The 13751-nt window shown below is 38.4% G+C and overlaps 2 protein-coding genes across 5 annotated transcripts; both read left to right on the top strand.

Moving 5' to 3' along the window:
- Positions 1-2119: 2119 nt before the first annotated feature.
- LOC121967332 lies at positions 2120-9300 on the top strand. 3 transcript variants are annotated; one of them, XM_042517486.1, is made up of 8 exons: positions 2120-2413; positions 2506-3117; positions 3226-3341; positions 3427-4208; positions 6840-7191; positions 7669-7750; positions 7875-8120; positions 8779-9300. In XM_042517486.1, the coding sequence occupies exons 4-7, from the start codon at positions 3521-3523 to the stop codon at positions 8076-8078; spliced, it is 1326 nt and encodes a 441-aa protein (XP_042373420.1). In that variant the 5' UTR covers positions 2120-2413; positions 2506-3117; positions 3226-3341; positions 3427-3520; the 3' UTR covers positions 8079-8120; positions 8779-9300. The 3 variants fall into 3 exon arrangements, with proteins under 3 accessions (XP_042373420.1, XP_042373417.1, XP_042373419.1); XM_042517483.1 differs by having other exon boundaries at positions 3199-3341; XM_042517485.1 differs by lacking the exon at positions 2120-2413 and having other exon boundaries at positions 2485-3117; positions 3199-3341.
- A 1634-nt stretch (positions 9301-10934) lies between these two features.
- LOC121967331 (UPF0481 protein At3g47200-like) lies at positions 10935-12827 on the top strand. Of its 2 annotated transcripts, none has more exons than XM_042517482.1 (2): positions 10935-11080; positions 11250-12827. In XM_042517482.1, exon 2 carries the CDS (start codon positions 11276-11278, stop codon positions 12614-12616), a length of 1341 nt encoding a protein of 446 aa, XP_042373416.1. In that variant the 5' UTR covers positions 10935-11080; positions 11250-11275; the 3' UTR covers positions 12617-12827. The 2 variants fall into 2 exon arrangements, with proteins under 2 accessions (XP_042373416.1, XP_042373415.1); XM_042517481.1 differs by having other exon boundaries at positions 10958-11102.
- Positions 12828-13751: the final 924 nt, after the last annotated feature.

The raw sequence follows: 13751 nt of genomic DNA, 5'->3' as shown, positions 1-13751 counted from the left end.
CTAATGTACTTTCTTATGATGTACACGGGAAGCAGAAGTTCTCTGGCTTACCATTTAATTCAGTCAAATAAATATATCAAATCTTAGTAATAATCATTTGGTTTCATTACAATGTTGTTAATTTTCAACCATAATATGATATATTACACTGTTATTTTTTAACCATAATATGATACATTACAATATCTACAATTTCTCCTAGCTACTATAATGTGATTAGTTGTTACAACATGACTATTGATCATGTTGTAGCAGTTACGGTCAAGTAAGTATTACAATAATGAGAAGTCAATATGGACTGTAGGCTATAACCATATTGTATTAGTCATTAGAGTTTAACTACATTGTAGCAGCTACTATCGAGTAGCTGTTATAATGTTATAACCTTTTTTCAAAACCTCTATTCCTTGAAAGTAAATCTTCAATTCAAGGCCTATAATTATTGAACACCATTGTAACAACTCGCAGAAGAATCAAAATCCTAAAAAATCAACCCCCTAAATAAAAGGAGAAGAATCAAAACATTAAAGCCTAACGAAATACTTATGATGGAGGCGAAGTTTCGGAGGAAAACAAGTCATCGCGGTGAGGTTGATTGACGAAGACACCATGGGGCATCGATATACTTTTAATGAAAATCATTCGAAATATTTGTCACACACCGAGTTTAGAGGTTAAAACTTTGATCGATGAGAGCAAAATAGTAATTATACAATATATTTTTGCTCTTCGATTGTACATGATAATATATATTAGAGTTAGAGAAAATTTTAATTTAAATTTAAAAGAATTGCTATTGGATGGTTTGTGGGAAATGATGTTTGACAAGTTTCCTACAAAGTTTATAAAAAAATTGGTAAGAAAAGGTTGTTTGGAGTGTTGAAGTAGCTTACTACAACGTAGCTACTATTCTAAGTAGTTACTATAACGTTGTAACAGCTAACATTTCAAGTATCTACTATAACGTTGTAGCAGCTAGCAGTCGAAGTAGCTGCTACAACGTGTAGCAGCTAGCTGTCAAAGTAGCTGCTATAACTTGTAGCAATTAGTTGTCAAAGTAGTTGCTACACATTGTAGCGGTTAATGCAGGAATTTTACGTTGTTGCATAAATCCTAATAATATATTATGATTAGATGGAATTACAACTTAAATTAAAATGACTTACCATTGAATGAAATGTAGGAAATTGAAGCTCCCCAAATAGGTAAGTTTACTTCAAATTATATAACTAAAGTAATTATATTTTATTTTAAAAAAGATTTTTTTTTCAACATTATAAGATAGTATGTTGTAGGCTTCAATAACTATTATTACATTCTGTTTATTCTTGAAAGGCTGGTGTATAACAGCCTAAAAATGATTAACTTGTGTACGTCTAATAAAGACAACATATATTTTTCCATATATTAATTAAACAGATTATTTAAAATCACATATAAACAATATATATTAGGAATAGATAGAATTGCAACTTAAAATAAAAGGACTTATCAAGTAGTTGTTGCACGTTGTAGCAGCTACTTGGACATTTAGCTGTTACAACATGTAGCAGCTAATTGTCCAAGTAGCTACTATAACGTGTAATAGTTAACTGTCCACGTGGCTACAAGCATTGTAGCAGGCGTCAGTTTTGTACGTTATAGCATAAATCCTTTTAATATATATTAGGATCATGGTCGGGAATTACAACTTTAAATGAAACGAATTACCATTGATTATGAAATGTAAAAATTGATGTTTGACAAGTTCCTTGCAAATTATATAAGCATAAACTGGTAAGAAAACAGTTAAGATTTGTGCGTTGTAGGATATATCAGAGCTAAAAAATATTATACTGAGCTGAAAAATAGACAGTGAAGTTGAAAGACTTACGATCTAGAATGTATAGGGGTGCTAAGCAAACTAGTGTCGGCTATATGTTCGGTAGCAGTTTGCGAATCTTCCAGCTAGCTTAAGAACAAGTATGCGACTGTAAATTATACTTAGCTTACAACATCTTTACTTTGATTGCCGGCAGAAACACGTTACGACGGAAGACGGCGGTGAAGGAAGGAGCGAGAGCAAAAGAGAGAGTTAGGGAAATTTATATTTGAAATAAATTCTCGAAGAATAAAAGGAATACTTTTTATAAAAAAATCTAGCTGACAACGCCTCAAAGCCTCACGCTAATGGCTTCGTTTGCCTTCCTCATTCGATCTCCAATTCATCGGAATCGCTTGCCCGATCGAGGATGCCTGCATTAGGGTTAGGGTTGGAAGGGGATGCGTTGGCAGCGGCGCAGAAGCGGCAGACAAGGAGGTTATGGTGACGGCGACGGCGGAACAAGGTCGGAGCGGCGATGGAGGCGGCATTTTTTCTTCCACTCCCGGAAGCGTTGCTGATCCTTGTTCCTACGGACCCGGCGACGTTGCTGTAATGTTTTTTTTTAATCTATAGTTCCTTCTCTTTCTCTATTTGGTATCACCCTTTCCGGAATCCAAAATGTTGGCTATTTTTCTCGATAGAATTTCGTACATGGAAACATGGATTAAAATAGTGAGCACCATGCGAAACTTTGCAGTTTTACTGTTCCCATAGAGATTGCGAAGACTCTGAAGAATGATTTAAGGCCAGTATGAACCTTCTCTGAGAGAGTTTTGCATGTGTTTTCCTAGTAATTTGCTCTATGGAATTCTTCCATGTCGTATTGTCGGTCATTCTTTAATGTAAAGCAGTCAACAGATCTGAGGTCTAGCTAAATCTGCTATGAAAATCATGTGGCCGAAGTACAATAATGCAAGCAAATCGGATCCGATGAGAAAAAGCATAGGAAAAAAGAAGAACAAAAAGAAAGAACTTTTTTTTGTCAAAGAGATGATGTCCTTTTTGCTCTTCCTTCTTCATGCCGGTCTCAGTTTGTGTAGCGCGTGTAACCACATGATTTGCCTTCCTTCTGTTTGAATGGAGACGCTTCGACCTTTTCTGTGATTGCTGCAGCAGCCTTTGGCGTTACGTGAGCACGCCGGTGGTGGCCCTCCTGCTGATCCGGGTCCAGAGAGCAGGGCTTCCTATTTGCCTGTTCGCCTGGCTCCCGCCCAAGGCCACTGCCCGTCAAGCACCTACTAATCGCTCCAAAGGTCCGTACTGCTGCTCTTATTTACACTGTTCCCACTTCCACCGCCTGAGCTGATGTTGATGCCACCCACTGATCTCTGAAGCTTTACTCGGGTATCGCATTTCACCAGATGATTTTGTAGAAAGAGAAGGGAAAATAGACGAAGAAAGAGAAAAACGAGGAGGAGCTAGGAAAGCCATCATCTTCACATCCATCAGCGCACATATTTTTCTCACGCTCTCCAAGGTATATGCCATTTCCTTCAATCTATAATCCATGGTCCGCATTTGTCAAGTTTCGAACTTTGCTTCTGGTTCTCGCACAATGCCAGACGTAGCGGTACAGATCTGAAGCCGCTGCTTTGCCCAGTAGAAAGCCGCGGCGGAGGTAGTTCGTCTCGCTCGATTTCGGCGGCCAGAGAGCCGATGCTCTGGCCTCTGGCCCCCACTAGCGGCGTAGCAGCAGAGATGAAGAAGAGCTCCGCCGCCTCGTCTCGGAGCAGATCGGGCACGTTCACGAGCCCCGGAACGCCCACCTACCGGCACGGCGCTGGGGCGGCAGCGTATCAGAAGGGGTGGTGCTCAGAGCGAGTGCCTCTGCCGGCGCATAACAACCGGAGGTATGGTGGCGGCGGCGTCCTCTTGCAGTTTGCTAATGGAAGGGCTTTACCCTCCAAATGGGAGGATGCAGAGAGATGGATTTTTAGTCCCGTCTCAGGTGATGGAGTTGGAAGGCCGTTTGTTCAATCACATCACCGGCGTCCCAAGTCAAAGAGTGGACCGCTTGGTCCTCCGGCGGGGCTTGGACTAAGAGGCAGCAACTATTCATTAGCTTCGCCGCTAGTACCTTGTTTTGACAGTGGCAGGGTTGGGAATTTTGCGGCGAACTCGCCGTTCCTAGCTGGAGTTCTGATTCCAGAACGGGGTTTTTCTGGTAATGGTGGTAGAGGAAGAGGAAACTGCAGAGGAGGAATGGGAGTAGTTGGTGGTGCTATGGAAGGGGATGGAAAAGCTAATTCTACCACTGGGGAGCCTTACATGTTCCGATCTGCTAGTGTCCATGGTTGGTCAGATAATCTTATCGAGTCATCGTCCTCCATTCCCAGTTCTCAGGGTATGATACAATGTTAAAACTCCATCCAGTTATTTGCTACTACTAATCATGTTTTTTACTTTTAATGCAACTTTAACAAACTAGAAAATTCCTCGACGAGCAATTAATATCTTACACTCTATCCAATCTTGTGTCTGTCTAACCACAACATGAGATATTGTTTTCTAAGTTGTTTGAAATCTTAATGGCTGCAGACTTTCATAGTAGTTAGATTTTGACTCAAATCAGGCGATCTGGTTAGTACTAGACTTCCATTTTGTAATCCGATTAACCCTGACAACATGGCAAATATGAGATGTTTGCATATAGATAATTTCTGAGATACATTTCTAATTACTATTTCAGTTTATTATACTCTGTATCAATCAATTAAATGCCCTTTTTTCTCTCCTGCTATATTTCTACTGCATTTTAAGTCTTTTTTTATAGAATACTAAGCAAATATAGCTATTTGCAAACCTGGTGTACACTAGCAGACCAATCTGTATACTGGGCTATGATTTCTTCTTCCAGTTCATGTTTTTTCATAGAGCTTCACTCATCATCTAGCATGATATTCTAAAATCATAGCTTGTGTACTGTATAATCTCATGCCATTCCCCCATTTGTTTGTATAGGCATGGAGAATTCACTTGTTCTTTTCAAATTTCTCTTCATCTTTTATGTATTGCATGCTTGATTCCTTGGAACAACTCAGAAACAATACATGTTAAGTCTGCTGATTCTTCTGCTGCTACAGTTGCAAAAATCATATTGCATGTTTCATGTTTCATATAAGCTTCATTTTATTTCATGTTTAATTCCTTGAGCACAAGACACATAAGTACACAAACTTGACAAGTTAATGTAGAAAATATAGTAGCTGATCTGATCATTGGAAGAAAGGTTCAATACTCAGGTTGGTTTTGAATGTTAAGTTACTTCTTTTTTTTCTTTTTAAAGAAGTTTGGTGGTATAACTGTCTGTTACTGTATGCTTTCTGTTAGCTCGGTCATGTTATTCTGCTGTGCTGCTGCAGTTATTGCCATGTTTACCTAATGTTGTTGGTGGTGTTGAGATTAATCCAACAGGGTTGGGTTTGGTTAGTTAGGCCCCGATAAGTCAACAGCTCGAATAGGTGGAGCATTGGTATGGTGACATAGATCATTTCTTTTTAAATCCTCGACACACTTCCAATAGCGTCCTCACCGACTTAATATCGTCAATCACTTAATATTGTTAGTTGTCAAATCATTTCTATGTATGTTGAGACACTTTTTGGGTAAACTTTTATCCCTTCAAATAGAGATATTAAGGTTAAGAGACGGTGGATCCTTTCTCTAAGATGAAATTGTCTTGCTCAAGTGTTTATGGTTTATTAACAATCATTTACAAAGATACAATGGCCTTTAACTTAAAATAGAAGTACTGTGAATTTTGAGTTCTGGCAAACTTTCAAAACTTGGGAAGTGTGTAGAGATGAGAAGAAAATTAGAGAACCTCAAAGGAGAATTCACCACTTGAGAATTAAGTGCTTGGAGCAAAAGAATAGTATTTATCTAGAAGGATGAATAGTTTCTTCTAATTGTGGGGAGATAAGATAATTCCAAAAAGGTTTTTTTTTCAAAACTATTTTAATTCATTTTCTCGTTGTCACTATGAAATCACATGGGTTAGGATTGACTGGATTACATGGATTGTGTCCGCTGTCTACTCGCTATATCCCTTGATGTGATAGTTAAGGAGAGGAGCATTTGCCCATTTCTATTTCAATGTGTGCATCCTCATGAAATTGACACCATGAAGCTGTGGTTCTGTGCCGAAACACTCAACACGTGCGCTAAGTACCAAAATCCATGTTTGTTGAAAGCGTGCAAATTTCAAGTAGTACCGCATGTGGTATTCTTTGAGGATTTTGTTTCATATGAGGCATGTTGATCAACACGACTTCTCATTAGTCATGCGAGAGTGTGCAGATGAGGAAGATGGGTGATCACTTCTCAATGCACAAGACAAAGACGCATCCTTCTGTTCCTCAATTTTTGTTGTTTAGAGTTTTGAGCACCGTGCATGCTATTTCAGCTATGCAAAGAAGTTTTGTGAATTAATTAATTAAGATTAATTAATTCTATTTAATTGAGATTAAGTTTTAATCCCCAATTAAATGTGACAGCTTCCCTTTGTAGCCTAATTTCCGGAATTGATCTCATAATGTTAGCCAATTTCACACATTATCGGTTTCATAAGAATTAACACTTGTGCACACTCGAATTAGTGTCTGTGCATTCACATCCATGGACCTCACTCATGTACAAGCCAATACCTTTGTTCGATAAATTTCAGACCAACCCTTTGTAACTTGAATAGTTTTGGAGATTAATTTCTCATTTACTCAAGAAATTGATTTACCATGGTATACTCGTAAAATAGTTGTTCATGTCTATATTCGATGGTACTACAATTGCCTATAACATACTCGTGCATATGTTACATATATATACATACTTGAAGAAATCCTACTACACTTTTGTTCTCCTATTTCGATAGTTTTTACCAGTTAAGCACTATTATGCTGTTTGTGATGGTGGAATGAGAATCAACTGCCACATCTAGATCCTCACTTCACCAAATCATCTTTGGATCACTATGCAGATGACAAGTTTGACTGTAGCAGAGAAGCAGCATCTATGATCTCCTCTTCAATTATAAGGAAGGATGTAGCAACTCAGATGAGCACAGATGGAAGCACTTCCTCCTCTCCCAGGGAAAAACCTTCTTCCCCCTCCTCTGCCTCAGCTTCTGCAATTGAGGAGCTAGCTAGCCACTTTTCAAAGCTTGAGGTCAGGGATGTGCAGGTAGATGACAGTGTTGCTGTAACCAGGTGGTCCAGGAAACACACAGCACAAGGCTCCAACAGGCAGTCACCAAGAATCATAAGGTGGAAGAAAACTGAGGGAAAAACTTGTGCTTGGGGTGTTAGCAAGACAGCAAATTCTATTTCAGAGTAATTCTTTCTTTATCTTTTAGTTTGTTGTTCTCTGAAGTTGATGAACATTTTACATATGCAAATTAGTTTGAATAACTGAATTATAGATGCACGTCTGCACAAGACTAGTACACCGATTGACTGGTTGAGAATTATAACTAACTAGATAATCATGACAATGATTAACATGAAAAATGTTGTTTCTCTTGAGCAAGCCTTAATTGTTTGAAGAGGATAGTTGACTATATCAATATGGCTAATCCTTTTAATTAGTGCCATTTAATTCATATCCATGATGCCTGCTTGATAATTGTGTCTTTGTATAAAAATTATAAACTAGCAGATAGGTAATTTCAAGTAGTGATAGCTCTAATAGTTTGGACAAACAGGCTTGATGATGATGTGATGATCATTTTGAATAGGGTACTTGATCTTGTCTTTTTGATGTATAATTATCATATGTTCACATCTTTTACTTTGGAAAATATTTGAAAGGAAAACGAGAGAGGAGGCCAAGATCACTGCATGGGAAAACCTGCAAAGGGCAAAAGCTGAGGCAGAGATCAGAAAACTAGAGGTTCCATAGAATTCAAACAGCTACTTCTTGTCCCTAATTTTTTCTGTCAAGTTTCTCAATTTAAATTTGCATACAATTTTGATTGAATACTTTCACAATTAGAAGCCACTATTTGTCATAACAGATGAAGCTAGAAAAGAAAAGATCTTCCTCGATGGAGAAAATTTTGAATAAGCTTAGATTGGCACAGAGTAAAGCTCAGGAGATGAGAAGTGATGTGGCTGCATTTCAAGAAACCCAGATTATGAGAAATAAAAAGGCTTCACACTTCCGCAAGAACGGCCAGATCGGTTCTCTCAGTGGATGCTTCACGTGCCATGCCTTCTAGTTCTCGATGGTTTCAACCACACATTTTTGTAAAACAAAAGCAGTAAGTCAATTGCCCACCGTTTGACTGCGTGATCTGTTTTCATCACCTTTACAGATTTTCTTAGTATTCATAGAATTTGTATTTCCTAGAACATGGAGAGATTAATCAGCATATTATTTCTGAAGGCAAAAGATATTTATGAAGTAACTTTACATATACTGATCAATGTTTTTCCATAGAATGGAATTAATCTCTTTGCTATGATAGATTTTGGAAGTCATATCCTCATGCAAAGCTAACTGATCTGTTGTATTTCCTACTTTGAGGAGTTTACTGAGAACTCTGCAACATTTTTCTGCTCAACTTTTTCTAAACCGGGTAATAAGTAAAACACATAATAACTTAATTACACAAAAATGATTCTCTTTCATTTTTTTCCTTTCCTTTTTCTTGGCCTGCCACTATGTCACATGAAAAAGATAATCGGCACAATTTTGGTGACCTTATAGTTTGTCAGTTCATAATCTTGTTTAATAGTGCCAATGTAAATCTACTACACAATTTTCTTCCACCAAGTCCCAGGATTCATGAGTCCTGCATTTTGAAACTCATAAACAGTTCCATGATATCCAAAAATTATTTCTTTTTGAATTTTACATTACTTTTGTTAACTAATTGTTTCCTCCATTAGTGGTAACCAGTTACTTTATTTTCCTAGGTGTGTAGTATTTGTTGTCTTCCTGCCTGAGATGGAGACCTAAAGTGTCATATTTGATGCTTTACCCAAGAAACTTCAATCTATCCAGTAATTCGCTAGTTTCTGAAAAAAACCATCACTGGCAAATGTTCAAGCGACAGGACGGTTTGATCAAAACTAGTTCACTATCTTCTGTAATTTCAAATAATGGTATAACAGGGATTCAAGAGATGAGAGAGCTATCATTCACATGCACTACCATTTTTGTCTGAGCACGAGGAAAATGCTTGATACATCCAAGTTCTTGTCATCCAAAGCCTTAACATTCATGATCATCGTCATTGAGTTGTTAATCCCTACTCTGTCTTTGGAGTAAGTTGCTTAAAATTTTCTTCATAGTAATTCTACAACCAGGATGACTGTGAACTGGCATTTGGTTTGGTACTATGGATGAACGGCAACTATCATGCAATAACTAAGAATTCAAATGTGTTTTCATTGACAATGATGAATAGCTGATACAGGTGCTAAGTTTCCAGCCAATTCACATCCTCTCAGCAGTGATATAAATGACTATTGAATCAATGAGCTAAATGTTCCACCATGCCTTGGAAATGTCGTTATAATGATCATTTGGTTGCCCTAATCGAAAATCTTGAATCGATGGAATTATTTGTCAAATTAGTCCAATGAGAGTTGATCATGTTTCCCCTCATCTTTGAATTGGAATGCTATATGACTGTCTTCATGGGACATTGGTTCTTGATCTGGGGAGTAGTTGATGCTGTTTCCCCTCACAAGTCATGAATTTTTGCTGTTTATTTGTTAAATGTTCATAAAATTGCATTTCATCCTCTCCTATTTCTTTCAATAAATTGTCGTCGTCACTTTGTTTAGATGAATTTAGCAGATTAGATAAATGAACTATTGTTAATTTGAGTTGCACATTTCCTAAGTAACCATAACAATTGGTATCAGAGTGTATCTAAATGTTAGGCATTGTGAGGCATTAAAAAGGGTTATTATGTGATGGAGTGAGTACCATTGGACCTCCATGCTAGTGATTAGGATGATTTTGGACTATAAACTCCATTATGTCTTGATGGAATGTCATTTAAGTGGATCATTACAATCCAATTTAGTTTTACATGATAACTTGTGAACGTATACAAAAATTAATCTTATGAGCTTAGATAAGTGGCCCGTAGTCTATGTCCGCTGAGTCTCATCTAAGGAAGTTGTGACATTTATAGCTTTTTTTTTTAATAATAAAATTGGTTAATATCCATATTTGCCCTCGTATTTAAAAATGCCCAAGGACATAAAACTATTCTTGCAAAAAAAAACTTGTTAAACGCCATTTCGTATCATTAGTACACTTGCTTGGTTGGAATTTTTATTTGCTCACCTCTACATTTATTTATTTATGCCTAAAGATCATTTTGTCAAGTATCTATGTTGTTGGTACTAATTTAGTTGAATTATTTAGGGGTGTTTAGGACTAGTTTATGGTGGGGGCAAATACATAGTAGTGTATTTTTGGTTTTGACCATGAGGTGCCTAATTCATCTTACGCTGAATGTGGGACTATTATGTTAAAGAAATGATGATTTTGATATATTTAACAAAGATTTTAAGTTATATTTAACTTTAGCTTGTGTTTATGACGTATAGATCGAGTGTGTAGAAATTTAAAATAGTGCACATAGGAGTTTAGAGAGTTCGGTGACTTAATGTGATTGGGTTAGTTTGTTGGATGAGTAGACATGATAGAGTTGGTTACTTCAGTTTAGATGAGTCTAAGCGGACTTGGAAGGCGAGAGAAGAAGGATTACACGAGAAGCAAGATTACGAAGTTGAGTACATTTAAGGTATCAAAATAAGGTAGGAAGGATGACATGTGAAGCAAATGATTGAGTTTAGTACATCTGAGGCTTCAAAGACATGTCCCAAAGTATACTCTACGATGACCCAAAGCTTTAGTGCATTAAAGGGCCTGGAGGCCTGACGCGAGGTGAACTCAAGGGCAAAGAGAAGCATTGATAAAGTTGATGGACTTGGATATGTATCCTTGTCTCGATCTTAATTTTCTTATTAAAAGAATAAGCTAACCTGATAAAGTAGATTAACATTGATAGACATAATTTAACGACCGTCGTAATTAGTAAATCAATGATGAAAAGTCAACGAACTGATTGTCCAGATCTGGATCTGGATCTGTATTATGGAAGTCAATGCATCTACATTTCCCAAGTCTGATACCCTCCTCATCCTTCTCTTCCAAGCAGCGAGCGAGGCAGGTTGCCGAAGCGAAGCGATCTAGGTTGAAGCTAGCTGACCTACTGGTTACTTAATCATCCTTGTTTGCTTTGCCTTCTTTTAGTTCTTCTTCTTCTTAATCGTCTTTTTTCTTTTCTTTTCTTTTCTATATTTTGTTAGTTAATTTTGCATATTCATATGCACGAGCTATTTAAATTTGCTTAATTTCTTAGAATCAAAGGTTGTCTAACTTTAAGAGATGGAAAATGAGTCTACTCCGTCCCTCCAACGTGGAGATTTGTATCACTTGGTGAGTTTTTTCGAGCAACTGAGGAGGGATATACCGAAGCAAGTCATGCAGGCGACTATCTTTCGAGTTCCTGAGAACATCCGCAGAACCAACGTCGATTCTTTTGAACCAAAGATGGTTTGCCTCGGCCCCTACCACCATGGAAAGCAACTCTTTCGAGCAACGGATGAAAGAATCAAATTGCCCTATGCCTCCAACTTTTTCAGGCGCTCCGCGGACGTGGATATAGTGCATCGCATTGTCGAGCGATTCGAGGACTGGGAAGAGGATTTACGTTGTGCCTACTCGGAGCAGATCAGAATGGCCAGCAATGATTTCGTGGCGATGTTGATGCTCGACTGCGCTTTCATAACTGAGTTTCTACGGGAGCAATCCGCGTGTACTAGAACTGACAAGGAAGAGTACTCGTGGAAGTGGGCAGCTCCATCGATTGTCAACGATATGTTGGTCGTCGAAAACCAGCTCCCTCTTCGTCCACTTCTTTATTTCCTGAATGAGGGCACGGAAGATTTGCTTCACCATCGTCCCTTAAGCTTAATGGAACTCTTCTTGCGTCCTCTCATGTGGCAAATTCACCGAAACCTCTCTCCGACCTCGGACTTGACCTCGGACTTCAGTAGCTTCCAAACGAGTGCACATTTGCTCCATCTTTTCCATTCAAGTCTTGTCAGCGAGCTGCGGGACAAGGCAAGCCCCCTTATCACCGTCTTATCTTCCTTCCCCAGTGCAGAGATGCTCCAAGCAATGAGAATAGTATTTGCAAATAAGACCGATGGCAGTAACTTCATGGACATCACTTTCGACGCGAGCAAGAGATCCATGGAGATTCCTCAACTCCTCATCAACGATGACAACATCTCCCTCCTCCGAAACCTCATCGCTTTCGAGCAGCAATGTCATGTGGTCGACAATTACGTTTCCACTTACGTTTGGTTCATGGACTGCTTGATAAACACCTACAAGGACGTGGCGGTGCTCCGGAAACATAACATCATCGTCAGCCGCCTGCACAGTGATGAAGAAGTGGCTCACATATTCAACCAGCTCCGAAGGACGGATGCCCCTGTCGTCGACTTCGACAATTTCTATCTTGCAGAGGTAATGGACGATGTGGAGAGCCACTGCAGAAACAGGACCAACAGATTTTGGGCGCTATGGAATTTATCGTGGTTGAGGCAAAACTATTTCACGAATCGGTGGGTGACGATCGCTGTCACTGCAGCTGTTTTCTTCAACCTGCTCACTTTGGTGCAAACGGTATATGCTGTTCTCAGTTACGCCAAGCAGTGAGATTTGCTTTTGGCTAGAGTCGGGTGTGTGACTAGAGTCGGGTGTGTGACTTTGTTCTATCTTAAGACTCCACTTTGTTTTAAGGAGGTATAAACCTAGTGAAAGTGGGATCACTGGCTTAATTTACTCAACTGAAGATTGAGGTAAGCTAATTAGACAATGTTGTCATTGGTTTGAAATTGCTTTGCACAAGTTAAATCGCTCAAGTCCATCTCCTTGATTAAACAACCAATAAAAAAATTGCAGGCGCCATTTTGATTTATTTATTATTATTTTTTAGAAGGGACTGCAAAACTGAACCATCCATCTCGCACACGGATAAACAAGTATATACTGTTAACTCTGTTATTAGCATTGCAATTTCAATATTTTTTTTTTTAAAAAAAAGGATATATGAAAGGATGTGAATCCAAATTTTGTTTTGATTGTGCATAAATTTGGCAAACTTCATACACAGTTCATTCTCCCCAGAGTTTTTACAGAGGGATGACATGAAACTAGAGGATTAACTTGGTAAAATGACCCCTGAAGATGCTTAAACGAGTAACACGTACATTTTAAAATGATTAAGAGGATCTAGCACACATGTTTAAAATTCAATGAATGAGAAGCCCTAGCGTGTTTAGGCAGTTTAGGATCCATTTAAACATCTTAACAATTTGGCACACAATATTGAATAAACCCTCACTTTTTTTTAGTCAGCACTAGGATATATGGTGAAGTGGTCGCAATGGACGGCCAACTAGATCCTTAAATGTTTGAAAAACTAAAAAGACTCTACCGCTACGCCATTGCTCCAACACTCACTTTTGAAGCATGTAAAAATGGACAAGAGCACATGAAAGGGGGCTCGCAAGAAGTATTGAAGACCTACTACCTTGCTCTACTGTGTTCACCACAGCTGATAGACACTTTGGATATGTAATCTCTACTTCACCTTAGGTCACTTATCCCTTTCCACCTCAACCAGATTTAGCCCAAACTGCCTTACCACATGCGCAACACAACTTCGCCGCAAAGTTAGTGTCAAGGTTTAATTGCACCCATCCACCTTGGACAATCAGGACAATTTGCTCATCGTTCAACAAAATTCTATTGGACTCTTGATTGATTGATCATATCTAACTAGAAACTT

Source organism: Zingiber officinale, chromosome 3B, assembly GCF_018446385.1.
Source record: "Zingiber officinale cultivar Zhangliang chromosome 3B, Zo_v1.1, whole genome shotgun sequence".
Taxonomy (NCBI): Eukaryota; Viridiplantae; Streptophyta; class Magnoliopsida; order Zingiberales; family Zingiberaceae; genus Zingiber; species Zingiber officinale.
This window is presented reverse-complemented; position numbering and strand designations above follow the sequence as displayed.

Bases quoted from the DNA above. Each gene is read 5' to 3' on its own strand.
- LOC121967332 (XM_042517486.1), top strand. From the start codon at position 3,521: ATGCTCTGGCCTCTGGCCCCCACTAGCGGCGTAGCAGCAGAGATGAAG. The intron at 4,209-6,839 runs GTATGATACAAT...ATCACTATGCAG, and splicing joins CTCCATTCCCAGTTCTCAGG to ATGACAAGTTTGACTGTAGC. The intron at 7,192-7,668 runs GTAATTCTTTCT...AATATTTGAAAG, and splicing joins ACAGCAAATTCTATTTCAGA to GAAAACGAGAGAGGAGGCCA.
- LOC121967331 (XM_042517482.1), top strand. From the start codon at position 11,276: ATGGAAAATGAGTCTACTCCGTCCCTCCAACGTGGAGATTTGTATCAC.